Source organism: Balaenoptera acutorostrata, chromosome 2 (genome assembly GCF_949987535.1).
Source record: "Balaenoptera acutorostrata chromosome 2, mBalAcu1.1, whole genome shotgun sequence".
Classification (NCBI taxonomy): domain Eukaryota; kingdom Metazoa; phylum Chordata; class Mammalia; order Artiodactyla; family Balaenopteridae; genus Balaenoptera; species Balaenoptera acutorostrata.
In genome coordinates, this window is record NC_080065.1 from 62,737,538 (window position 1) to 62,765,327 (window position 27,790).

General features: G+C 36.4%; 1 protein-coding gene across 2 annotated transcripts in view; it reads right to left on the reverse strand.

Annotated features, from left to right (window-relative positions):
- The window catches only part of CERT1 (ceramide transporter 1), a 128,479-nt gene that overhangs the window by 85,628 nt on the left and 15,061 nt on the right, over nt 1-27,790 (reverse strand). For both annotated transcript variants that reach the window (XM_007175902.3, XM_007175901.3), the window contains one exon: nt 4,482-4,598. In XM_007175902.3, the coding sequence (XP_007175964.2) occupies nt 4,482-4,598 (117 nt within the window). The remainder of the gene's footprint in view (nt 1-4,481; nt 4,599-27,790) is intronic.

Here is a 27,790-nt window from a genome sequence, read left to right on the forward strand (position 1 = left end):
TAAATTAAAATAGAATCTTTGAATTTAACAATGACCTCAGAAATACCTTTCTTCCACAGGGGCTAACTTGTCTAATGTCACAGTGAATTATACAATTTCTAATATATTGAGAAAATTTAAATCATAGAATCATCTTTTTAAAACTTTTCTTGTACTGAGCAAGTTATGCTGGAATGAATACCGAGGAGGACAAAACAACAGAGCTAGCTAGACAAAGAACACAGAACCCTAGTGTATTTCTGTCAGTAATCATTCTAACACCAACCATGAAGATAAAAGGGTAAAAAAAAAAAAACCTCCAAAAATTACAAATTTCCCTCATAAAATCTGTTTTCCAATACTGTAAATTATTTCAACTGGAAAATTTATGTGTCCAATGCTTTGCTAATTCCTACATAGAAGTTGTAACCCTGAGCCTTTAAGGAGTTTATGGTCCAAAACAAACACTAGAGATATGAAGAACATATAAAAAATATGAGAACCTTGTGATTGAAGAAGCCCATGAGTTAAGTCAACAAAATATATTTCCCATGAAATACATACTTATAGGATTGGCAGAAGTGCTTGCTGGACAAAAGCTCTGGTTCTCAGGTCATACAGACCTGGGTCTGAATGCTGGCTCCTTCACTCATTAGCAGTTTAACCTCGGACAAATTATTTAACCTCTCTATGTCTCAATTTCCTAATCTGTAAAAACAGAACAATAATGTTAACCTCGTAAGATTGTGAGAGTAAAATGAGATAAAGTGTATATAGTGTTTATCACTGTATCTGGCACACTGTAATCCTCAAAAATGTTTGTTATCATCATCATCACCTCTACCAAATTATTATTGTTGAAGAGGTTCTATAAAATATTTAGAACTCCTGGTATGTATGTATGTATGTGAAACTGACTGATATATAAAGGTTATTATAATGAAGATAACAGCTTCCTGGAAAGAAAAGAATAGAAACCTCCAATTTCTCCAGCTAAAACCTATCAGGGAAGCCCTAACAAAGGCCTAACAGCAAGGCAATGAGGGACTATCTGATGGCATCAGAAGAGAAAAAGACAGGTCCGCTGCTCCAAGTGTCCTGTCTGGTCATCCTAAGGACAGGTGGTGCCATGGGAGTAACTCTGAATTGAAGTGAGTGAGGTGGAATGATGGGACTATTACACAATATTATACAATATTCTTGATTTATCACAACTTGGTTATTTTGCTTGCTTGTTTGTTTTTTGTGTTTTCTGGGGGGAGATGTGGGGGGGGATATACACCGCATTATGTCATCTCTTCTTTAAGTAATCTACCAAGGTCACACAGCTATTATGTAATAGTGCCAGGATTTAATCCCATATGTGTCAGGCACCAGTATCCAGTGCTTAAACACTACAATAAAACGTTACGGCAATCCACGGGCAGAAAGATGTGTTCATATTTATCTTGTATATATATGGTAGCAGAACTCAGATGACACACTCTAACCTGCAGGAGGTGAACCTATGGGAATTATTTTCAAACATTCTGCCAATGGTAACTGATAGAAAGCACAATCAACATAAAATTGAATCCTAAGTATCCACTAGCCAAAAAGTAGTATAATCTCTGGCAAGTTACTTAAGTTTAATCTAAGCCTGTTTCCTTGTCTGTAAAACAATATTTCCCTCACCTCTCAGGATAGTAGACAGAAAATAAAGTACATGAAGTACATAATACAATAATTAGTACTTGGTGACCCTCAATAAACAGTAGCTCCTATCATCATCATCATCATCATCATGCCTTAACAATTTGATTTTAATTTTGAATATCAATATAAGAATGCTTGCTTAAATAGTAAAATTACTAAACTTAGGTTCCACATTAATAGTCTTAAGTGATTTTGAAGAATGAATCAGGATACACCTCCTCACTACCTCCCTGTTCCTGGTCTATGGGGGGGAAAAAAAAAAAAGAAAACTTTGCTGGTTATGTTTGGTGATAGCACTTGAATTTTCTCCCTCCTATGTTAGTTTAAGAACTCAATTTATTTTTAGAATTCAAATTCAATTTAAATTTTCACTGATATGTTGTTTAATTGGTACATATCACATGTTTTACATTAAAATTTAATAAGCATTAATAAGAATAACAATTAACAATGATTTCTCCTTGTCTATGAATAAACCATATTTAGAAATCAGAAAGTTTATACAATGTATCTGGAACACTGCTGTTGAATCTACTGTCTAAGAACTGAAATTCACCAAAAATCTGTTATCGAGCATTAAGTCACAATATTCTGAGGGAGACCCAAAGATTATATCCTATCCACTATTCAAGGGTGCAAACAAATCAATGATATGGAACAAATATATGCTTTATGCATCATTCTACATCCAAGGAGAAAAAATAAAACGAGAACCTGCAAAGATTCCTGAATCAGCTTTACCAAGAAGAATGAGCAAAATAAAATATGCTTAATTAAAACAGAGAAAGCTAGCCCTATAATCTAAATCAACTGATTAAGCCTTTAAAGGTCATCTCAGTTACAAACATATAAATTAGTTCTACTTAATAATGTCTTTAATCACTAGTAAGAGGGCTGGCCCTGATTAACTACACAAAATAGGCCACTCTCCTTATATGCACATTTAGCAACTCTCATTGAATGTAGAACTCTTCATCCATAAAAAACATGGTATAATTTTAGTGAATTTAGTTGTGACTCCCAAAATCCTTTCTTTTTCCACTATGTCATAAATGGGAAAATGTATCAGCCACTCTGGTAAGTAACCTTACATATATTATTTTGTGTGTTCTTAAACACATTTAGAAGAAGTGAATTGTCAGGCAAGGTCACATATGTCATACATGGTGGAGGCTGCAGTGTCTTGTATCCAGGTAAGCCCAGCTCCAAACTGAGATTTTGGAATTCTAGCTCATCTCTCTTTTATTTATTTATTTTTGTTTTAAATTTTTATTTAACTATAGTTGATTTACAATATTGTGTTAATTCAGGTATACAGCTTCAGATTCTTTTCCATTATAGGTTATTACAAGATACTGAATATAGTTCCCAGTGCTATACAGTAAATCCTTGTTGTTTATTTTATATACAGTGGTATGTATCTGTTAATCTCATACTCCTAATTTATTCCTCCCCCTCTCCTTTCCCCATTGGTAACCATAAGTTGTTTTCTATGTCTGTGAGTCTGTGTTTTATAAATAAGTTCATTTGTATCTTCTTTTTAGATTTCACATATAAGTGATATGATATTTGTCTTCCTCTATCTGACTTCCTTCACTTAGTATGATTATCTCTAGGTCCATCCATATTGCTGAGAATGGCAATATTTCATTCTTTTTATGGCTGAGTAATATTCCATTATATATATATACCACATCTTCTTTATCCACTCATCTATTGATGGACATTTACGTTGCTTCCATGTCTTAGCTATCGGCTCATCTCTTTTAAATAATAGAAAACTGTTTCTCATTTTTAGACTGTTTTCTGAGGTAATAATATCAAGATAACTAAGATTCACAAAATGTTTTAAAGCAATATTAACTCTAAAGCTAAAACAAGGAGAAAAAGAAAGCATTACACAGTCAGATTTCTTTAGGCTGGGAAAAATTCATAATCAAGGAATAAAAGCCAATGCATGATCAATATCAAGAAGAATGTGCCTGTAGTATCCCAGGCCAGACTGGTTTTTCTTGTTGTGTTTGTGTGTGTACACGTTTTGTGCCTGTTAAATAACCAAAACAGGTGTTTCAACTAAACTCTGTAAAACCCAAATGAACAAGTCCAGACAAGTATATGAACAAGTCCAAAGTTTTCTTAAGCCACAATCAGGAGTGGCATGGTGAATTTGTAACTTTCCCTATTCCTTGTTTTACCATGATATACTGAATTAGCTAATAATGCATACTTATTAATATCATGTATTTCTTTAGTCTACTTACCAATTATTCATAGCAGAAGTCAAAAACTAGCTTTACAAGAATATGGCTTATACATTTATGTAAGAAAGACTTTCTCAAGGTTTATTAGAAAACTTCACATTTACAAAAATTTTAACAATTTACAAATGTTTATACTAAGAATATACCCAAATGGTTACAAATGACAACAAAAATTAACACTGAAGCTTTCAAATACTAGGATTTTAAAATTTAATGTTATTTTAAGAATCCTTTTATCCAGATCATATAAAAGGCATTCACTATGAAGCAAACCCTAAATATAAAAACCAAGTTTGTTTTATATAAAAGGGCATATTTTCTTTTAATTAACAATTAAAAATATTTATCATAGAAAATTCCCTTAGTGTAACTCAAATGTTAGAAATAAAATTATTTCAAAAATTTACATCTGTACCACTTTAATCTTTACCACCCAAATCATGTTCAACTTTTCAGGAACTTATATACATCTCAAAATTATTTTAAAGGAGTTACCACCAGTCTCTTGCCTAGGTCTCTACAGACAGGTAAACATTGGAGACCCACCTTGTGCTGTTCAATGGCATCTATCCACTGCTGTCTGTGATCTGGATCCTGAGCACGAAGATACCAAACACTATCATTTACACTAATATCAAAGCGACATTCATCAAAATCATGAGGCTGTGGAGAAAAAGGAGAAAATAAAAAGCAAAGTTAATTATATTCTTAGAAGTGCTACACCCTACAGCAAAAACATGAACATACCCATTCTGGCTGGTGGGAGATTCTTGTTATTCTTTTATTTTTCTATTCAAATAACTTTTTTTGAAGATATTTCAGATAAAGAGCACAAAAAGGGCATAGTTACCAAAAACTAAGTTTCATTCACTATTCCTACAAATGAGTTGACACATAAACTACAAACATATTAAAAAAAAAAAAAGAGAGATATTTTTCATCAAATACTTCGAGTTAGTTTAACTAGTGAGAATACTAATGAAAGCACAATTTTAAAAAGGGCCAAAGTAAGTTTTATGAAAGACATTTACTAATTTTTTTCCTGCCTCCATTATTCAAAAGTAAATTCTCATCATCAATAGTTTTATTTCATTACATTTGATAAACAAGATATTTTTATAACATTAACAGTTCCTCCCAAGTATTTCAAATTAACTTCTAGGTTTTTACACATCTTTGATCGCAACAGCCAGGCGAGCTTCCAGTGAAAAGCAAAAATAAAATGAACTTTACATCAGACCTATGTCAGATAGCTAGAGGAAACTGCTTCCATCAAAATGTAAACAATTAGTAAAAATGTCAACTATTTGGTTCAATGTTTCACATTCTTCATAAGAATATATAAAAGAAATATTTTATATACTTGTTTTTCCCCCAGTGAATAAGTTCAAATATGACAGGATCTATTTCACAAATACGACCTCTTCTTTTACTGGATAAAGCACAATCAATTTCCTCTCCTGTGAACAATCTTAGCCTTAGAGGACAGAGAATCCTCTCTGGTCAATGTAACAATAAACTTATTTGCTGAACACCATCTACATATTGTATTTACTCTGTCCCCCCTTTGACAGCATCAACCTTTTATCTCCTTATCAGTTTCACAAAAACAATATGAGATAATTCCACAATGTCTTTAGCTTGTGAAACAATTTCTCTTTTAAGATTAAGACAACAATTCATGGTTCTGACTGGCTAAAGGATACAAGTTAAACTTTCTGAATCACTATGTGCTGGGCATCATAGTTAGGACTACAGTGAGAGAGTGTGCTATAGAGAAGAAAAAGGACAAAACAAGACAATGCATACCCCGCTTCAATAATTATGAACACAGAAATACACAAAAGACAACATTTAACACTCATAAATATAATGACTATAAATTTAACTGAAAGCCAAATATTCATAAATCTTAAGAGTGGAATCCAGTTATTGAGAAAAGCTTCTTGGAGGAAGGGAAGCATATATACTATCTGAAGAACTAAGTAAACAATTTATCTGATCAGTCTACTGTTCTAAAAAGCACAAAGGTTTTTAAACTTTTACTTCATAATGATTATTATATTTCTAGTGACTATTCCTGAAAATGTTTTATATTTTATATTATGTTCAATATTCTCATTAAAGCTTTACAAAATAAAAAGAAGTAATACATATAACAGTCGTCCCTTGTTTTTTGCAGGGGACTGTGTCGAGGACTCCCCTCGGATACCAAAATTTCAGATGCCTAAGTCCCTTATATAAAATGGCTCAGCACAGTCAGCCCTCCTTATCTGCAGATGCTGAGCCAGCGGATATGGAGGGCCGCCTATAGTTAGAAATTTACTAGTTTCTCCAGCAAATACTTGTTCCAGCTTTTATACCTTCAAAATTTCCTCACAATCTTCCAGAGAGTCCAATGCCACATTTTAAATATTCCTAAAAACAGGAACCTGCTATTAAGCCTTCTCTGGGTTTGAGTGACTTAATAAAACCTGAAATCAACATAAGTAAACTTTGCCATTACTAAATCTGTTAAGTATATCAATTATGATTTCTTCTCACTATGTTTCAAAGTTTTGATATATGGAGAACTTTAAGTTTTTAATAGATAAAGTTATACACAGGAATGGAATAAAATGATAGTCTACAAATCTAGAATTAAAGAATTTGAAAATTTCATTTGAATGTCATACATTTATGAGATGCAATATCTCAATATCTGCTCAAAGAGATGGAGTTGACAGAAAGTGTACACAAAGTAGCCATTTCTACCATCAACAATCTGAGGGATAGGTGGCAGAGAAGAGAGATGTACCAATTTTCAGGTGATAGGGAGTTTGTGAATAACACAGAAGGCTTGAATCCCTAAAAAGTGAAGAAGTGTAGGAAGCTAAGTCTACAAGGCAAAAGACATGACAGATTTGTTGAGGTGTGTTTAGGGGGATAAACCAAAGTCTAGACAATAAAGCTGACATCGTGTCTCAACACACACACACCACCCCCTTAAACACATAATACAACAGTCTCCTTTTACCTAAGAGAAATACATTCCAAGACCCACAGTGGATACCTGAAACCACGGATAGTACCAAACCCTATAGATACAGCTGACCCTTGAACAGTACTGGGATTAGGGATGTGGACCCTCTGCACAGTAGAAAGCCCAAGTGTCTTACAGTCAGTCCTCTGCATCTGGGGCTCACCAACCTTGGATTCAACCACTCTTGGATTGGGTAGTACTGTAAGTAGTATTTACTATTGAAAAAATTCCGAGTATAAGTGGACCTGCGCAGTTCAAACCCTTGTTGTTCAAGGGTCAACTGTACTATGTATTTTCCTATACAGGTATTAATGAGCAGGAAGTATATACAGCATGGATATACTGGACAAAGGAATGAGCCACGCCCTGGTAGGGACAGAGCAGCCTGCAAGAGATTTCATTATGCTACTCAAAATAACATGCAATTTAAAACTTATGAATTGTTTATTTCTGGAATTTTCCATTTAATACTTTCAGACCTTGAAGGTAACTAAAACTGCAGAAATCAAAACTGCTGATAAGGGGTGGGGTGGGGGAACTACTATAGATGGACTGCTTCATTCAAACACAACTGATCTTGTCTTTATTTAGAATTTCATTGTTTTGTTCATTATGCATTACTCCAAAAAATATGCATTAAAATAATATTTATCTTGATTACTGAGTTTTTTGATGCTCTCTTACATTTTACAACTGAGGTTAGCCCCTCACTGGTCTCATCCTAGTCCTAGCCCTGACAGACGATTATTAGAAGGAAAGCAATAAGGTATAAAGGCCAAAAGTAGATGAAAACTACAAGAGGTGGTAGATTGTAAGAGATGACATGAGCTATCTTCAGGAAAAAAAACAAACAAACCATAAACTTTAAAGATGAGATAAAGCAGCAGGCAATGAAAAGTAAGCTAATACAGCTAAGAAAAAAGAAATGAGTTGAACACCTCAGAAGCAGCAATAAAAAGCAAACAAAGCTAAAAGAGGCATGGTGAACAGATCTGAGAAAAATACAAAGTGAAAGAAATATAATACTGAATGAAGAAGGAGGTCAAGCAAATGATTTAACTGGTGTTTTCAAAGGGGAAAATGTAACAAGTGTAACAAAAAATTCGAGGATACTACCTTTTCTTTAAATAAAATATTCAAGTTACAGATCAGACATACTATGCCCAGGAAAAATCAATCTGAAGACTTATTCTGTGAAATCAGTTTATTTAAGAATAAAGAAAATGCTATAGGAACAATGTTTCTCAAGCTTTTTGCATTATCACCCCCCACCCCAAGAAAAATAAATTCTCTTTAGTGAGAGAAATTAAACAGTAAGAATTAAGATTTTGTCCAGTAGGTTTTTCCTGGAAGGCCACTTAGATATTGTAATATCTAAGATTATTTCACTTTCCCAAGAACCAAGTATCAGTCCCCACTGAGAATGACAATGCATGCTATGGAAGAAAGCCAACTACATAAAGGAAAATGTAGGTGGGCCTCATCCTTTATCATGTCAACATTCACTGTTAAGGACGAAAAATATACCAAAAGGTGAAATGGCATTTATATCCATTCTTTGTCTGTCTTGTTAGTTCTTAGGGCCACTATAACAAAAATACCATAGGCTGGGTAGCTTTAACAACAGAAATTTCTCACAGTTCTGGAGGTTGGAAGTCCAAGATCAGGGTGTCAGCATGGGAGGGCCCTCAGTGAGGGCCCTCTTCCTGGTTTACAGATGGCTGCCTTCTAGGTGTGTCCTCATATGGAGGAGAGACAGGTCTCTGGTCTCTTCATCCCCTCATAAAGGCACCAGTTTCACCATGGGGGCTTTACTCTCATGACCTCATCTGAACCCAATTATGTCCCAAAGGCCTCACCTCCAAATTACCATCACAGTGAGAATTAAGGCTTTAACATATGTCACAACATCCACTATCTATCAAAATAATCTTATAGGAACAAAAGAGGCATAAATCCACAAAGAAGAAGAAGAAAAAAAGTTAGGAACAAAATTTAAAGTTAGAATGTGACAACTGACTTATTAGCAGGCCTGACTTATTAGCAGGCCTGAAAGTGCTGAAAAGTAAACACCTACAAGGGAAAAGAAGACAAAAGAAGCCAATCTGTATTGGAGGCATTCAAGTAGTCCTAAAGATAAAGGCATGGGGAGAGCTCAAAACAGAACTGATCAAAAGTCATTAAAAGGTGCAACTAGACCCCTGGAACCCCACTTGCCCATCCCTCTGTGCAGTAACATTAGAGGCCCCACCTCTCAGAGAGATGGTATTAGGTATAAGAAGAAGGGACATTCCTCCACAGCAGGAGAAAAGGAAAAAAGCAGTTAAGGAAAAGTGTTCATATTAAAGGATTCCTTCCCTTACTTGACTCCCAGAAGGCTTGCACCCATGCTTGCTCATTCTATCTCCTTCTGCCTGTAAGGAAGATTCCTATATTTCCTTCTATAGGAAAACTAAGTAATCCAAGAGAAAAGGCATAGAGTAATAATATTTAAGGGTTTCCTACTCAGGCCCTTAATCAGTATGAAAATTCTAAACCGTGAAGATGAAGAAATAATTACCTTTCAGAACTGGAAGATACGTTTCACCAAAATGAAGGAATAACCAAGAGAAGTAAGAGGCAATTGAGATCCAAGAAAAGAAGTAGCAAAGGGACTTCCCAGGAGGACACTAAGGAAAATGCCAGCAGCAGAATTATGCAGAAGACAGAAAAGTCTGGATTAGAACAGTATAACAGGATGCTTTAGAAAGGACTGCTCTAGTGGGAGAAAAGTAGAATGAAAAGATTATCTAAAAAGTTAAACTCAGTGGAGAAACTGTAGGAAGACTTACCTAGAAATTCAAAGAAAGTCAACCAAATTTTTAATAAAACTTTATTGGCATATAATTAATGTACAATAAACTTTTCCATTTAAAGTGTACAATTCAGGACTTCCCTGGCAGTCCGGCAGTTAAGACTCCACAATCCCAATGCAGGGGGCGCGGCTCTGATCCCTGGTTGGGGATCTAAGATGCTACATGCCGCGCAGCATGGCCAGAAAATAAATAAATAAATAAATAAACAAATAGTACAATTCAATGGTTTTTTCACTTGTATATAACCATGAAATCACTGCCACAGTCAAGATGGAAATGTTTTCATTTCCATAACCCCCCAAGGATTTCTCATGCTTTTCTGCAGAACATCTCTTCCTCTGTCACCAGCTTCCAGAAACCAAAGATCTGCTTTCTTTCACTGTATATTAGTTTTCATTTTTTCTAAATTTATATAAATTGAATCAGATAGTATATACTGTTTTTACTCAGTATAACAATTTTGAGATTCATTCATATTGCTGTTATTTTGCTCATTCTTTTTATTGCTGAGTAAATTATGCTGGATGTAACATATTTTACTTATTTATTCACACCTGTTGTTGGACAACTATTTACAGGTTTTGGTATTCTGAATAAATTTTTTGTGAAAATTCATGTCTTTGGGCATAAATTTTCTCCTCTTTTGACCTAGGAATGGGCTGGCTGACTCATAAAATAGGTATACAGTTAACTTTAAGGAAATGCCAAAAGTAGCTGCACCATTTTACATTCTCACCAGCAGTCTATCAAAGTCTAGTTACTCCACATCCTTGCTTGGCTTAATTATGGACTCTCTATTCTGTTCCATTGATCTAAATGACTATTCTTACTCCAATAACACTGTTTTGATTATTGTTGCTTAATAGTAAGTCTTGAAATAATGTAGTGTTAAGTCCTCAAACTATACTCTTTAAAAATTGCTTTGGCTAGCCTAGGCACTTTGCATTACATAATATATATTTCCAGACAAATTTTAGTACCAATTGCATTAATATCTTAGATTTTCTATAGATTAATACGGTAAGATGTGATATCTTAATTCTGAGCCTTCTAATCTATGGGCATAATCTCTCTCCAATTATTTAGGTCTTCTTTATCTTGACAAGCTCACACAGTTTGCAGTTTACAGTGTACAAAGTACAGTATACAATGTTAGACTGATTCCTAAAGTATTTTTTATGCTACTGTATGTGAAATTGCTTTAAAAATTCAGTTTGCTTATAGCATATGATAACACATTTCATAATCGTATATTAACCTTATATTCTACAATCTTGCAAAATTCACTTAGTAGTTCTAAAAGCTGTTTACCTAATAAATCTGAAGGAATCTACAGCAGGGGTCCCCAACCCCTGGGCCATGGACTGGTACTGGTCCTTGGCCTGTTAGAAACTGGGCTGCACAGCAGGAGGCGAGGGGCGGGCAAGCGAGCAGTTTCATCTGTATTTACAGCCGCTCCACATCACTTGCATTACCACCTGAGCTCCGCCTCCTGTCAGATCAGTGGTGGCCTTAGATTCTCATAGGAGCACAAACCCTACTGTGAACTGCGCATGCAAGGGATCTAGGCTGCGCGCTCCTTATGAGAATCTAATGCCTGATGATCTGAGGTGGAGCTGAGGCGGTGATGCTAGTGCAGGGAAGTGGCTGCAAATACAGATCATCATTAGCAGAGAGGTTTGACTGCACAGAGACCATAGTAAATCAATTGCTTGCAGACTCTTATCAAAACCCCATCAGTGAGTGGCAAGTGAAAACAAGCTCAGGGCTCCCACTGATTCTGCATTATGGTGAGTTGTATAATTATTTCATTATATATTACAATGTAATAATAACAGAAATAAAGTGCATAATAAATGTAATGGGCTTAAATCACCTCGAAACCATCCTCCCCTCCCTCCCATCCATGGAAAAATTGTCCTCCACAAAACCTGTCCCTGGTGCAAAAAAGGTTGGGGACCACTGATCTATAGAACAATGATGTCATCTGCAAATAGTTTTACTTCAGCCTCTCTGACCTTTATGCCCTTTTATATCTTTTTTCTTCCCTTACTGAAATGACCAGGATGTCCAGTACAATGTTAAACAGAAGTGGTAAGGGCAGACATCCTTGCCCTATCTCTAATCTTAGGGGAGGGCTTCTCTGGTGGCGCAGTGGTTGAGAATCCACCTGCCAATGCAGGGGACACGGGTTCGAGCCCTGGTCTGGGAAGATCCCACATGCCGCGGAGCAACTGGGCCCGTGAGCCACAACTACTGAGCCTGCGTGTCTGGAGCCTGTGCTCCGCAACAAGAGAGGCCGCGACAGTGAGAGGCCAGCGCACCGCAATGAAGAGTGGCCCCCACTCGCCGCAACTAGAGAAAGCCCATGCACAGCAACAGAGACCCAACACAGCCAAAAATAAAATAAATAAATAAATAAATTTATTTAAAAAAAATAATAAATAAAAAATAAAAAAACACTCCATTTAATCTTAGGGGAAAGGCATAATATATCACCATTAAGCATGATGTCAGCTGTGGGTTTTTGTGGATGCCCTTCATTAGGTTGATGTTATTTCTATTTCTAGTTCCCTAAGAATTTTTATTTTCAATCTAAAGGAGTATTGAATTTTGTCAAACAGTTCTCTTTTCTTGTCTGTCTCCCTCTACCGAAATCTGTTATGAATTTGTCTTTAGTTTATTAATACAATGAGCTAAAATGACTGATTTAATAAAATTATATTAACCTTGCATTTCTGAAATAAACCCCACTTGGTCCTTTTTATATACTATTGGATTTGATTTGCTAATATTTTGTAAAGGAATACAGTATTTATGTCTACCAGAGATACAGAGATGTAATTCTATATTCTTGCGATGTCTTTGACAAGCCTAGGTGTCATGGTTATGCTGCCCACATAATGTGTGTTGTAAAGAGTTTGTAAAGATTGGGATTATTTCTTTGAATATATGAAAAGAATATACTGGTGAAATTATATGGGTGTGTTTTCTTGGTGGGGGGGAATCAACAAATTCAGTTTTTTTAGACATTGGTTTATTCACATTTTTTGTATCTTAAAAGAATTAAGAGGGAAAAATATAATCTTATATTTACCCATATATTTATTTTTTCTGATGCCCTTCATTAGTTCCTAAAGATCTGAGTTTGCCTTTGGTGTATTTCCCTTCAGTATGAAAAACTTCCTTCAGCATTTCTTGTAATGCAGGTCCGCCCACAACAGGTTCTCTTAATTTTCCTTTATCTGAAAACAGCTTTATTTCATTTCATTTTTAAAGGATATTTTCATTGAATACAGAATTCTGAATGGAAAGTTTCTTCTTTCAACATGTTGTATCTTCTAGCCTCTATGGCTTCTAATGAGAAGTGTATGGTAATTTGAATCACTTTCCCCCAATATGTGTGTTACTTCTCTCTGGCTACTTGCAAAATTTTTTAACTTTGGTTTTTTTTTTTTTTTTTTTTTATATAAATTTATTTATTTATTTATTTTTGCTGTGTTGGGTCTTCGTTTCTGTGCGAGGGCTTTCTCTAGTTGCGGCGAGCGGGGGCCACTCTTCATCGCAGTGCGCGGGCCTCTCACTGTCACGGCCTCTCGTGTTGTGGAGCACAAGCTCCAGACGCGCAGGCTCAGTAGTTGTGGCTCACGGGCCTAGTTGCTCCACGGCATGTGGGATCTTCCCAGACCAGGGCTCGAACCCGTGTCCCCTGCATTAGCGGGCAGATTCTCAACCACTGCGCCACCAGGGAAGCCCTGTTAAGCTTCTTGAATCTGTAAATTTATATTTTTCACCAAATTTGGTAAGCTTTTTACTATAATTTCTTCAAAAAAATTTTTACCCTCTTTTCTCCCTCTAGGGACTCGTAAAACCCATTTAATTAGAAATTGCCCTAGAGATCCCTAAGGTTCTGTTCATTTAAAAACAAACATAAAAACCTCAAAACCTCTACTGATAAGAATGACTTCTTTTGCTCTAAATTCAAAATCCTGATTTTCTGTCATCTTTATCTACTATAAATCCTATACAGTGAATGTTTTTCATTTCAGATATCATTCTTTTCAGTTCTAAAAGTCCCATTGGTTCTTTTATATATTTTCTTTGTCTCTGCTGAAACTGCCTACCTTTTCATTCATTACAAGCATATTTTCTTTTACCTAAAATAATTATATAAAAGCTACTTTAAAAATCTTTGTCAGATAATTCCAACATCTAATTCATCTTGAATTTTGCATTCGTTCACGTCTTTTCCCTTGAGAACATGCTGCAATTTCCTGGCTCTTTGTATGTTGAGTAATTTTGAGTTGATCTTGGACATTGCGAATGTTAGGTTGTGAACTCTGGATTCTGTTATATTACTCTGAAAAATACTGTTTTTGTTTTAGCGGGCAATTTTTTGCTTAGACTCAAATGGCCAATTCTGTTGTATGTTTAAGGGGCAGCATCTAGGACCTCATTTCAGAAAGCTTTCAGTCCTGCCTGCATACACATTGCTGAGGGGTCAGGTACAAATTTGGGCAGAGTGTTATACTCAGAATCTGGGGTTCCCCTTCTTTGGCTCTATTTTTCCAGATTATTTTATTAACTGGGCCCCTTTTGGTCCTCACAGCTAAAAAAATGACAGTTTTCTTTAAAGGAGTTTTAGCTCCCCCAAGTCTCTGCCATGGTAGCAGTGACTCAGGCAACACTTCAGACTGCTTTCCAACTGCCTCACGCATGCATGGTTCAGGAGTCAGCCAGAGACTTGGGCAGAGTTTATACACACAATTCTGAGTTCCCCTTCTTGGCTTCTCTTCTGTGGGGTTCCCTCATTCTCCAGCAGCCCTGGTTGTACCAGGTACCTTTCCCAGGTTCTGCTGGTGAAAGACGCTGCCTGGTTTTCCTGTTGAGGTTTTAGCCACCCAGTGCCACCACTATAATGAAGATTTGACCCTTATTCTACTCATTGCCAAATAATCTGTCCAACACTGAGATTAAAGTCAAAGACTTTAAATTATCCAAGCAGAGCATCTAACTCTTTTTTACAAATAAATACTAAATGACTAAATGTTAAATCTTCTTTAACAAGGAAATAGTCAAATCCTATCAGATTCAAACAAAATAAATCAATCAGTACTCTAAATTATAAGCAACAGAAAATGATTCTTACTCAAGAAGCAAAGGAATTTATTTAGAAGGTATCAGACAACTTACATTGTTAAGAAATATGAATAAATGAGATCAGAAATGGAAAGGAACCAGGGGAGATTAGGCAAGAGAACCCCAGCTGAGATTGCACTGTGGGTGCCAGCTATATAGACAGGGCTGCTTCCTCTTCAGGACCTTGTGAGCCTCTACTGGTACTGCTGCCACCAAAGACTGGATGCTGCAGCTGCCAGCATCATCAGAAGAAAAACTTGTCTCTGCTTCTCCATATGATTCTGCTCCACAATCAAGGCAGAGCTAAGGGAGACAAGGAGGGGTAGGTGTAAGGGAAGGTAGTGTAACAGAGTCTGATTGGTTCAGCCTAATTCATATGTCCATATTAACTAAGGGGAGTTCAGGGGGTGGAGGGATACCGGGGTGGGAGGGAAAACTGAGTATCAGGCTTTTGCAGATTCATGTGGGAAACCTACTCTGACTCATGGTAGGGCATTCTTCAAAAGCACAGAGGAGATTTTGAAAGAGCATGCCGCTTATTAGCCTATTGTTTTTTTAAATCCACCCTTCTATACTGTTTTGTGCTACTGGCCTGGGATGCTGCAAACTACATTTCTCCCCTGCTAGCCTCCTTTGGTAGGTTCTCCCAATATGGGCAATATGCTAGACGGAGTCTGGCAGCCAAGAAGAAGGTAGAAAAAACATGTGCTTTTCTTTGTCTACTGCTTCCCCTCAACATCTGCCCACCCAAGGTCCTTAGCTCTGGCAGTGGCAGTCAGTTCCAGTCTCCATACTCTTTTAGAACTCCCTGAACCAGCCTCATCTAAGTGTACAGCGGTGGGGGAGGACAGGCTAAGTAGCAAGCTTATTTGTGCCACAGAAGGGCAGAAAGAATAAAAGAATGAGAATCAGTAATTTGGAGCTCCAGGTTCCTCTGAAGCTACAAACAGAAAGACTGATTATAAGAAACAAACAATTAGTCTGCCTAGATACCATCTCTAAAAATAGCCAAATTATCCTTCTAGCAGAAGATTAGAGGTTTTCTATTTGGGTATGTTGAACTAAAGGAACCCTTAAACTAACAGCAATCAAGGAAAGCTGAAAAAAAGGATGCAATATTTAAAACAGGAAGGAAGATTAAGGCAAAGTCTATACTGAATAATAAGACCCCCACTCCCACCCCAATCTGATACCATTGCCTACCCAAATCAATCAAGGCTTCTAGAGAGATGGCTGATTCCAAGACTGGAACAGGTAAGGTACACGATGAACTTGGAAAATCTTGAGCCTAAAAGTAAGGAAGTGCTTTTGGAGATGGGGAGGTGGTCATGGGGGGAATGTCAAAAGGACCAAAGAACCAACTCTAAGGGACTTCAATTAGCCAAATCAAGGGCAATTTGTTCATCAAAATACATAAGTACAGCAGTGGATTGAATAATTCAGTAGCTCACTGAATAATTCAGGAATATATGAGTCCATTCTCTTAACAAATAGGACAAAAAGAGAGGGTTTTTAAAAAACAAAAACGAAACAGTAGAATGCTGACTGATAAATGTGGAAGGGGTTTATAGAGCTGGAAAATCTCTATTTTGCAATCATTATAGAAACGACTGGGTGGGGCAGGCATCATAAATGGTCACTAAATCAAAAAGGGAAAATTCTGATGAAGAACAGGATTTTTACATGGTCTTAAAATGTCTTCCCAGGGAGCTTACATTCTAATTTCAAGGAGAAGAACAGTCACTATAAACAGAAAAACTGGACAATCGCTTGACTGGATGATTGAAATTAACATCACATATGAGAGGCAAACAGAAACATGTGCCTCTGATGTGATACCCTGAGAAGGACATCACATCATTTTAGTAGTATTTTGCCAGGGATGCACAACCTGAATCTAATCATGAAAACTATAAGATAAACCCCAAATGAATAACATTCTATGAAATAACTGGCCTGTATTTTTCAAAAATATGAATGTCATGCCAGACAAAGAAAGACTAAGGAACGGCTCCAGATTAAAATAAACCAAGAGACATGACAACTAAATGCAATATATACTCTGGACTGGATTCTGTACTGAAAGGAAAAAATATGCTATAAAGGAAACTGTTGGAACAAGTGATAAATGTAGACTGTAAATTAGAAAAAGGTATTATATAAAACTTCCCAAATTTGACAGCCAAATTACATACTTAGTAAGAGCATATCTTTTCTTTTGGAAATTACACACTAAAGTATTAAGGGGAAAAGAAGCATGATGTATGCAACGTATTCTCAAATGACCCAGAAAAAAGTGTGTGTGCATGTGTACGTGTGTAGAGGGAAACTGATGAAAGAAATGTTGTAATGTTAAAATACTGGTGAATCTAGGTGTTTATGGGAGTTATCTACATTATTCTTACAACCTTTCTGTATGAAATTATTTCAAAATAAAGGTTACATAAAAAGATACCAGCAGTCAACTCTACCCTTTCTCTACTCACAACAGTCCCCTCTGACAGCCAGCTGCTTTTTTTTTTTTAACATCTTTATTGGAGTATAATTGTTTTACTATGGTGTGTTAGTTTCTGCTTTATAACAAAGTGAATCAGCTATACATATACATATCTCCTCCCTCTTGTGTCTCCATATGTCCTCCCTCTTGTGTCTCCCTCCCACCCTTCCTATCCCAACTCTCTAGGTGGTCTCATAGCACTGAGCTGATCTCCCTGTACTATGCGGACAGCCAGCTGCTTAATCTCTCCTTACATCTCACTGTTAAGGGGAACCAATGTCATCAAATATTTGAGAAAACTTCTAACATTAAAATCAAAGACTAAACACGCCAGGGGAAAAAAAAAGGAATTCCGAAGAAATCAATGATGTGAGGACCAAAAGATAAATTTACACACACACACACATATCACACATGCACATCCATGCACACACAAACATATACAACTTCTAACTCCAAACAGGCCCTCTTCCCTGATACTTTGACTTTTAGTTAATTGCCTCCTCCATCTTCTCTTGAATGCCTAAGAGGCAGCTCAACATATCCAAAACTGATCAGCTGATTTGCCTCCCTAAACTTCTCTTGCAGGCTTCCTTCCACATTTCTGTAAATGGTAACTACTAGTTGCTTAGACCTGAAGTCATCTGACTCCTCATTTTCCTCACACCTCATAAGGAATCCATCAGCAAATCTGCAAATCTTGTCTGCTCTACCTTCAAAATAAATCTGGAATCCAACCATTTCTCATAATCTTCACCAATGCTACTCTGGTCCAAGCCACCATTGTCTCTCATCTGGATTACTTGCAATAGCCTCCTACAGCTGCCTGATTTTATTTTCCTGCCTCCATTCCTGCCTCCTACAATTTATTCTTAACACAGCAGCCAAAAGTGATCCTGTTACAAGGATCAAATCACTCCTCTGCTCAAGCCTCCAATAACTTCCCATGTCACTCAGCATGAAAGCCAAAGTACTTATAATGACCTACAAGCCTACATGGTCAGGTCCCACAACCTCTCTGCCTTCTTTTCCTACTACTTTCCCCCTTGTCTACTCCACTCCAGCCATACAGGCCTCCTTAGAATTCCTTCAAGTGGCCCAGGAGGGCCTTTACAACTGCTGCTCCTTTCCCAGTCACCTATCCCCTTATTCCTTTTCCTCCTTGAATTTTCTATTCAAATACCCCATTTCACCCATTATAAAAACTACCCCCTTTTAAAATCTCTGAAATAAGGACAAATCTTACAATTGATATCAACTAGAATTGGCAATGTGGCATATAAAATAATGGTGCATCATAAATTTAGTGGCATCAAACTCACTAAAATACATTAATACTTTGCCAGAGAAACCTTCCCAGATTACCCTACAATAAAAGATGCTAAAATAACAAAACCTTCTTAACAAATATATGTTAGTTTAAAAGAGCAGACCCGTATAACAGATTCCCAGGCAAAGTCACTCTGATTAACTTCATGGCCCCCAACTGCATATTATCTTCCCCAAGATTTCTTCTGTTTTTATTTGTAAACCTAATTTGCAAATCTTCAGGAAAATATATAGGAAAGCAAATTATAAGTATTCATTATTCATTTCAACTTTTTTCATTTAACATATTGACTTGATATACCCTCTGGGTAGTTTGTCTCTTATTTTTACCACAATTTTGAGAATTTCTGAATAAACAAAACCCTTTCCATTTTTACCCTCATATAAAGGCTAGACCATGAACCAGGCAGCCCCCAATTTCTTCATTTTTAATATGCTTTAACATGCGTGCTGTCCAATACAGTAGTCATTAGCCATGTGTGACGGATTTGAACTGAGATGTGTTGTAAGTGAAAATACACACTGGATTTTGAAGACTTGGCATAAAACAAAACATCTCAGTAATAATTTTTATGACTATAAATTAGGACGATAATATTTTGGATATATAAAGTTAAATAAAATATAAATTAATCATTCTTAATGTGGCTACTAGAAAGTTCTTAATTACACATGTGGCTTGCATTTGTGACTCACATTATATTTAAATTAATATCTAGTGATAGGTAGTGATATTTTGAGATATCTGCAATACACGTAATGCCATGTGACACTATCTGTAATTTCTGTTGGTAAAAAAGCACAGATACTGGCAATATTACCGTGATTTTTGTCTACATTAATAATTAAAGAAAATGATAAATTTCACTTAAAAGTTAGTGAAAATAAAGTTGTAATCCTTTCCCACCATGTTTGCAAATCCCTTGTGGACTTGTAATGGAATTTTATTGGTAATGGTCTACAACTAAAAAAAGAACCTGTCCCAAGAATCATAAAATGCAAACTTTTGCATCCATGCACATTTCCTATTATGATAAAACTATACTATTTCATAGTAAGTAAATTAATATAAATAAACATCTTTTGATATGTTGCACTCTACCTTAAATATATCTTGGCCAAAAATAACTTTATTTAGCTCCAGTCATCTTCTTTAATAATTCTGAATAACATCTAACAGTTTAAGAAAATCAAATCCATAACAGAAATACAAAGATTTGCTCTTATTTAACTGACAGGCTTTTATAAAGGCATTATGCTAGACACTAGAAATCATAATCCCGTAAAGGAACTTCTGTTCAAAATAATGTGATGGCAGAGTCCCAAATACACTATATGTTTGTAATGATAACACTACTGGTATGTTATAAAACTTTACCACAATTTATTTGATTGTGACTGCTTTACGATCAAAGTACATTTTAATGACCTTAACTTAGCTCTGAAAACTGATTCTTTCCAAGTCTTCTAAATAGTAATAACAACTTAATAACTTGAAAATATTCATGTCTCTTCCAAAACAGATTTACTTTTTCATAGAACTTGCAAATACAACAGGAATCTGTTTTTAACAAGTCTTCTAGATGATTCTAGATGAACACTTAATGTTTGGGAACGACTGGGCTAATGGAAATCCTTCCACCTTGAAATAGGAGTGGGCAATTACTATTTCTCCTATAATAAGAATCAAAGGCACAAAACAAGATAAAAGCACATATATGAAAAGGTTAAATATACAATATATGGTAATATTTATTTGGTTATGTATAAGGAGAGTATTATGACTACCAAAGGAGTTGACGTGCAAAATACCTAGCACAATGCTTAACCATAACTGCCACTCAGTCCATGTTTCTTTTCTAAAAATCTTATAGTTAAGACAAAAAGACGAGGAGTGGTTCTTTGAAAAGTTGTGGTTTAGACTGAGCCCAGAGGAAAGACAGGTGTTTGATAATGGAGGAGGAAAAAGACATTTTATTCTAGGTAAACACAGAATTCAATGGGCAATGTTAGCAGAGAATGTCAAGGTGCCAGTTAGACAAACAGCCAGGTTGGTGTAGAGGATGCTCATCTCTTCTCCTTATAACTAACTATTCCATTTCTGAGACAATCACTAACCTTAACAGTTTCCCAAAGTCTGAACCTTTTACACACATTCAGATTGCTAGCAATAATAGCACAACTAATAGCAATTTCTCTGCCTTTATATATAACCACTTGATTGATCTAAATGTCAGATCAACTATCAAGGTCCAGTGAAGAAGCACTTAAGAAAATCAGATGGAATAAACCACCAGTCATGTCCATTCTCTTCTTGAGCACAGCTAGTCTTCTTGCTTTAGGAGAGTGGTTCTAAACTTTTGCACGCATCAGAATCATCTGGAGAGTCTGTTACGACAGAATGCTGGACCTCATAACCAGAGCTTATTCATTAGGTCTGAGGTGGGGCCTGAGAATTTGTATTTCTAACAAGTCCACAGCTGATACTGATGCTACTGGCCTGGATATCACACTTGGAGAACATCCTCTGCCTGTGTTCCTCTTATTTAATACTTCCTTGTTTTGAAATGGCACATTTTCCAGAAGAATGTAAAATGTGTGTTTCTTACTTATTATGAGAATTTTCAAACATATGCAAAAATAAAGAACGACCCCCACATACCACTATTCAGCTTCAACAGTTATTAACTCGTAGTCATTCTTGTTTCCTCTATACCCTCACAAATTCACACCTCACTAAATGCATTATTCTGAAGCAAATTCAAAACATATCACTCCATCTTTAGAGATCTAATTATGTATCTCTAATATAAAACATTTTTTAAAAATCACAAGAAGTAAATTTTTTAAGACCTTCATATTTTAAAATGCTTTTATCTGCCCTTATACTTCCTTAGTGGTTTGGCTGGATACAGAATTCAGAGTCGAAAATATTTCTTCAGAAGAAGGAAGGCATGGCCTATTGCATTTTAGCTTCCAGGGCTGTTCTTGAGAAGTCCACAGTTACTTTGAATCCTTATCCTTTGCTGTGATCTGTTTTTTTTCCCTCTGAAGCATTCAGGATCTTCTTTCTTCTCAGTGGTCTGACTCACCTCAAAATGTTTCTTTTATGATTTTTTTTTTCCATCTGTTATGTTGGCCCCTCCTTGGCCCTTTCAGTGTGAAAACTCATGTCCTCTATTTTCATAAATTTTTCTCGCATTCTTGCACTGATGATTCTTTTCTTCTCTGTTCTCTCTTCCTGAAGCTCCCATTGTTCAAATCTCAAAACTCTTGGATGATTCCTTTAATTTTGTCTTTTCTCCTATTCACTATCTTTTTTTCTTTTTTCTACTTTTTTGGGAAATGACTATAATTCTACCTTCTGACCCTTCCAATTTTTTTCCATCACCGCGACCATATTTATAATTTCTAACAGCTCTTTTTTATCCTTTCTTTTTTAAAAAATTTATTCTATTGAAGTATAGTTGATTTACAATCTGTTAATTCCTGCTGTACAGCAGTGATTCAGTTATACATGTATGTGTGTGTGTGTGTGTGTGTGTGTATATATATACACACACACACATTCTTTTTCATATTCTTTTCCATTATGGTTTATTACAGGATACTGAATATAGTTACCTATGCTATATGGTAGGACCTGGTCGTTAATCCATTCTATATAATAGTTTGCATCTGCTAATCCCAAACTCTCAATCCATGCCTCCACCACCCCCCTCCTCGGAGGCAACCACAAGTCTGTTCTCTATATCTGTGAGAACTCCTTAACTCTTTTTTTATTATTAACTTTTATTGGAGTATAGTTGCTTTACAATGTCATGTTAGTTTCTTTCTGTACAGCAAAGTAAATCAGTCATACGTATACATATATCCATTCTTTTTTAGATTTCCTTCCCATTTAGGTCACCACACAGCACTGAGTAGAGTTCCCTGTGCTATATACACTAGGTTCTCATTAGTTATCTATTTTATACATAGTAGTATATATATGTCAATCCCAATCTCCCAATTCATCCCATCCCCCCTTTTCCCCTCGGTAACCATAAGTTTGTTCTCTACATCTGACTCTATTTCTACTTTGCAAATAAGCTCATCTCTACCATTTTTCTAGATTCCACATATAAGTGATATCATACGATACTTGTTTTCTCTTTCTGACGTACTTCACTCTGTATGACAGTCTCTAGATCCATCCACGTCTCTGTAAATGTCACTATTTTGTTCCTTTTTTGGCTGAGTAATATTCCACTGTATATATGTACCACATCTTCTTTATCCATTCCTCTAGTGAAGAACATTTAGGCTGCTTCCATGTCCTGGCTATTGTAAATAGTGCTGCAATGAATATCAGGGTGCAACTGTAATTCAAAAGGATGCATAGACTCTTCCTCCTTTTTTATAGTATACTTTTTTATTTTTTTATTTTTTTTGGTTGCATTGTGTCTTTGTTGCTGCACACAGGCTTTCTCTAGTTGAGTCGAGCAGGGACTACTCTCTGTTGCAGTGCGCGGGCTTCTCACTGCAGTGGTTTCTTTTGTTGCGGAGCTCGGGCTTTAGGTGCGTGGGTTTCAGTAGTTGTGGCACATGGGCTCAGTAGTTGTGGCTCGCGGTCTCTAGAGCACAGGCTCAGTAGTTGTGGCACATGGCTTAGTTGTTCCGCGGCATGTGGGATCTTCCTGGACCAGGGATCAAACCCATGTCCCCTGCATTGGCAGGCGGATTCTTAACTGCTGCACCACCAGAGAAGTCCCAATAGTATACTTTTTGATTTAATGATTCCAAATACTCTTAGCTCTTTGAGAATACTAACAAATTTTCTTATTTTTGTGGAATATTTGAGTAATTTATTGCCTAGTATTGCATTTATTCTCTTCATCTCTTTCATACTGAAAACTTTCCTCACATGCCTGGTAGTTGTTGACTGATTGTTCATTTTTAAAAGTGGGGGATCTAAAAACTGATGGGAAGCTGTAAGGCTATGGATAGTTTAATCAAAGATGGGCTTCACTGTGAGATAATGTAGTTGGTCTACTTTGTTGGGGAAGTTCTAATGCTATCATTAGGTCTTTCCTCTTGAGCTGGCTGGATTCTCTAGAAAAGACTCCAGCAACCTCCTGCCCTGAGAGTGAAAGTTTGTTAGCTAGTGTTTTGGGAACCAAGTGGGGAACAGGAGTGGGATGGGATGGAGGGAGGTTTCAGTATTCAGTCAGCATACTTAATCACCCTCTATTCCTTGCTCTCAATTTTTTTCTAGTGCCTATTTCCCCACTCTCCAGCCCAGAGATCACTATTTTATCCACCCTAAAAGAATAATACACCATCTTTTGTCAGGTTAGGGATGGGTCAATCACCCAACTGCCCACAGCTGGGGGAGAAAAATCTGGGGATGTGATTGTTTCTTAAACTGATATTTGACTCATCTTCCTTATTTACAACTTGCACTCCCAATTCTTATTTCAAGAGGTATCTGGTACTGCTGAAGTATTATATAGTTGTGATGTAAATCTAGTTCACAGCATTCCCAACTCATAGCTTAGGAGTTGGATTTCTCAGATCCACAAACTCATTTAGTACTTGTCCATGTTTTCCAGCTTCTAAAATTCTGTCTTCTATTGTCTCCTCACTTTTCTCCCTTTTGGGTTTAAAAAACTTTTTACCACTTTACTATTCTTTTTATGGGCAAGGAGATAGAGTAGATGAATCTTTACCTGGATGAACTTCCTAATTTTTTAAAAGCCAAATGAAACCACTTGAAGTCCTTCATAACAGGAGCAAACCTCACTTTATGAAATTGGGTTTATACATAAGTTTTCAAAAATTATTACCCAACCCGATCTCCCACCCTCAAGACATTATCACTTTAGAGACCACCTTAATTTCTGGATGAGCTTCAACTGGTCATGACTTCTTGGTCTCTTGATTCCTTACAATCAATTTATAAATGATCTTTTTCTTTTTTAAGTGATAAATCCTCACTAGTGAAAACATATATTTTTAAAAGAAGTAATTGTTGCATAACATATATCTCTACTTGGGGACTAAGAGCATATCTCATTCTTTTTATCAGCTATGGTTTCCTTCCTTAGATGAAGAAAGGACAGAGATCAAGCCTACACAGCACTCACTCCAAGGAAGAAACTCAACAGTAATACCAACTTCCCTGGTGAAATCACTACATGATGAGCTGTCAGCTTGTAACTTTAAATCTAAAGCTTTGTCACTTTAATTAAATGGCAGTGTGCCACTGTAGACCCAAACTAAAAAATAAAAATTAAAAAAAATGTGAGAAATGTTGCCTCCATACAAATAACCTAAGAAAAGAACTAATAATAGTGCTGATATCTTTGGAAACTACTCTGGGAAATAAATAAGCTTCAAAGGTTCCCAAAAATTCAGAACAAAAATTCAGCAAAATATACATTCAAATGTAATTTATTTTCTAATAACAGTGACAAAAATCAGTCTGTTAGGTTGGCAGAAAATATTTGCCAAATACATGTCTGAAATAATGGTATCTGGAATATATAAAGAACTTTCATAACTCAATATTAAGAAGATGAAAAGAAACAAAAGATTTGAACAGACATACCATCAAAGAGATATAAATAAAAAGCAGATGAAAAGATGTACAACATCATTAGTCATTAGGAAAATGCAAATTGAAACCACAATGAGATATCACTACACACCTACTAGAATAGTTAAAATAAAAAACAAAACAAACAAACAAAAAACCCAAAAAACAGGTACTGACAAAAATGTTGAGCAACTGGAATTCTCATATACTGTTGGTAGAAATATAAAATGGTACTGCCACTTTGGAAAACAGCTTAGCAGTTTCTTTCTTTTTTTTAAAAAAAAAAAAAAGGAAATAGAGACACAGCTGTAGAGAACAAATGTATGGACACCAAGGTGGGAAAGAGGGGGGCGGGGGGGTGCGATAAATTGGGAGATTGGGATTGACATGTACACACTAATATGCATAAAATAGATAACTAAGAAGAACCTGCTGCACAGGGACTTCCCTTGTGGTGCAGTGGTTAAGAATCCATTTGCCAATGCAGGGGAGGCAGGTTTGAGCCCTGGTCCGGGAAGATCCCACATGCCACAGAGCAACTAAGCCCGTGTGCCACAACTACTGAGCCTGCGCTCTAGAGTCTGCGAGCTACAACTACTGAGCCCACGTGCCACAACTACTGAAGACCGCACACCGCAACAAAGAGTAGCCCCCGCTCACTGCAACTGGAGAAAACCCACGTGCAGCAACAAAGACCCAAAGCAGACAAAAAATAAATAAATAAATAGTTGTTATTAAAAAAAAAAGAACCTGCTGTATAGCACAGGGAACTCTACTTCACTGTACAGTAGAAACTAACATAACATTGTAAAACCATTATACCCCAATTAAAAAAAAAAGATTTCTTTTTTTTTGATGTGGACAATTTTTAAAGTCTTTATTGAATTTGTTACAATATTGCTTCTGTTTTATGTTTTGTTTTTTGGCCTCAAGGCATGTGGGATCTAGTTCCCCGACCAGGGATCAAACCCACACCCCCTGCATTGGAAGGCAAAGGGAAGTCCCTGGCAGTTTTTTATAAAGTTAAACATACACTTACCATAGGACCCAGCAATCCCATTCCTAGGTATCTGCCCAAGAGAAATAAAACATTTACACAAAGACCTGTACTTGAATGTTTAGCAGCCTTACTTATGGTAGCCCAAAACTGGAAACATAAATCTATCAGGTGGTGAATGGATAAACAAACTTCGGTGCATATATACTGTGGAACAGTACTCGGTAATAAAAAGGAGTAAGTTAGGGATACATGTAACAACACAGATGACTCTCAAAAGCATTACACTAAATGAAAAGCCAGACACAAAGAGCTGCATACTGTATGATTCCATTTATATCACATTCTGGAAAAGATAAAACTATCAAAACAGTGGTTGCCAGAGATTGGGGATGGGGAGGTACTGATTACAAAGGGGCAGGCGAGAACTTTCTGGGGTGATGAAAACTGTCTATAATCTGACTGTGCTAGTGATCACATGACTATATACATTTGTGAAAACTATAACTGTACACTTAAAAAGGGTGAATTTTACTGAGTGTAAATTATGCCTAAATAAATCTGGTTTTTTAAAAGGTACAATATGCCTTAAAAAAAACCCACACACAATAAATAGTAGAACAAGGGAAAAAAACAATCTGTCAGGAACATGCAGAAAGCATATAAACAGTTAACCATTTATATATTATATATTTTATACACACATACATATAATTTCTTTTAAGTTGTGAAACAGAACCACTTGGTGGAAGGAAACTGCTTACAGGAAATGCATGAGAACCTGTTCAAATATGACATGTCACATATTCCGGCTTTAATAAGTCACTTGCATCTTTGTCTCCCTTTAATAAAAAGCTTTGCCAGCTTCTCCTTTCTTCTTTTAAAACTGTAGGCTCTATTTCTAATACAAACATATCACAAAATAAACTTAAAGAAATTTGAGTGCCTCTTATGTTGCCAAGAACAAAAGTACAAGTGCTTTTGTTATTTTGTTTAATGCACATAATCATTCCACCCTTAGATCTTATGCACCCATCTTTAACCACTTTAGTTATCTGTTCAAAGGTACCTTTAGCCATAAGAAGCAGAGCCAAGATCTAAATCCAGGTTTAACTTCAGAGCCCATGAACGATATTTTAAGCACTTTAGAAATTAAGATAAAATGCTAGGGCTTCCCTGGTGGCGCAGTGGTTGAGAATCTGCCTGTCTATGCAGGGGACACGGGTTCTAGCCCTGGTCTGGGAAGATCCCACACACCGCTGAGCGGCTGGGCCCGTGAGCCACAATTACTGAGCCTGCGCGTCTGGAGCCTGTGCTCCGCAACAAGAGAGGCCGCGATAGTGAGAAGCCCGCGCACCGCGATGAAGAGTGGCCCCTGCTTGCCACAACTAGAGAAAGCCCTCGCACAGAAACGAAGACCCAACACAGCCATAAAT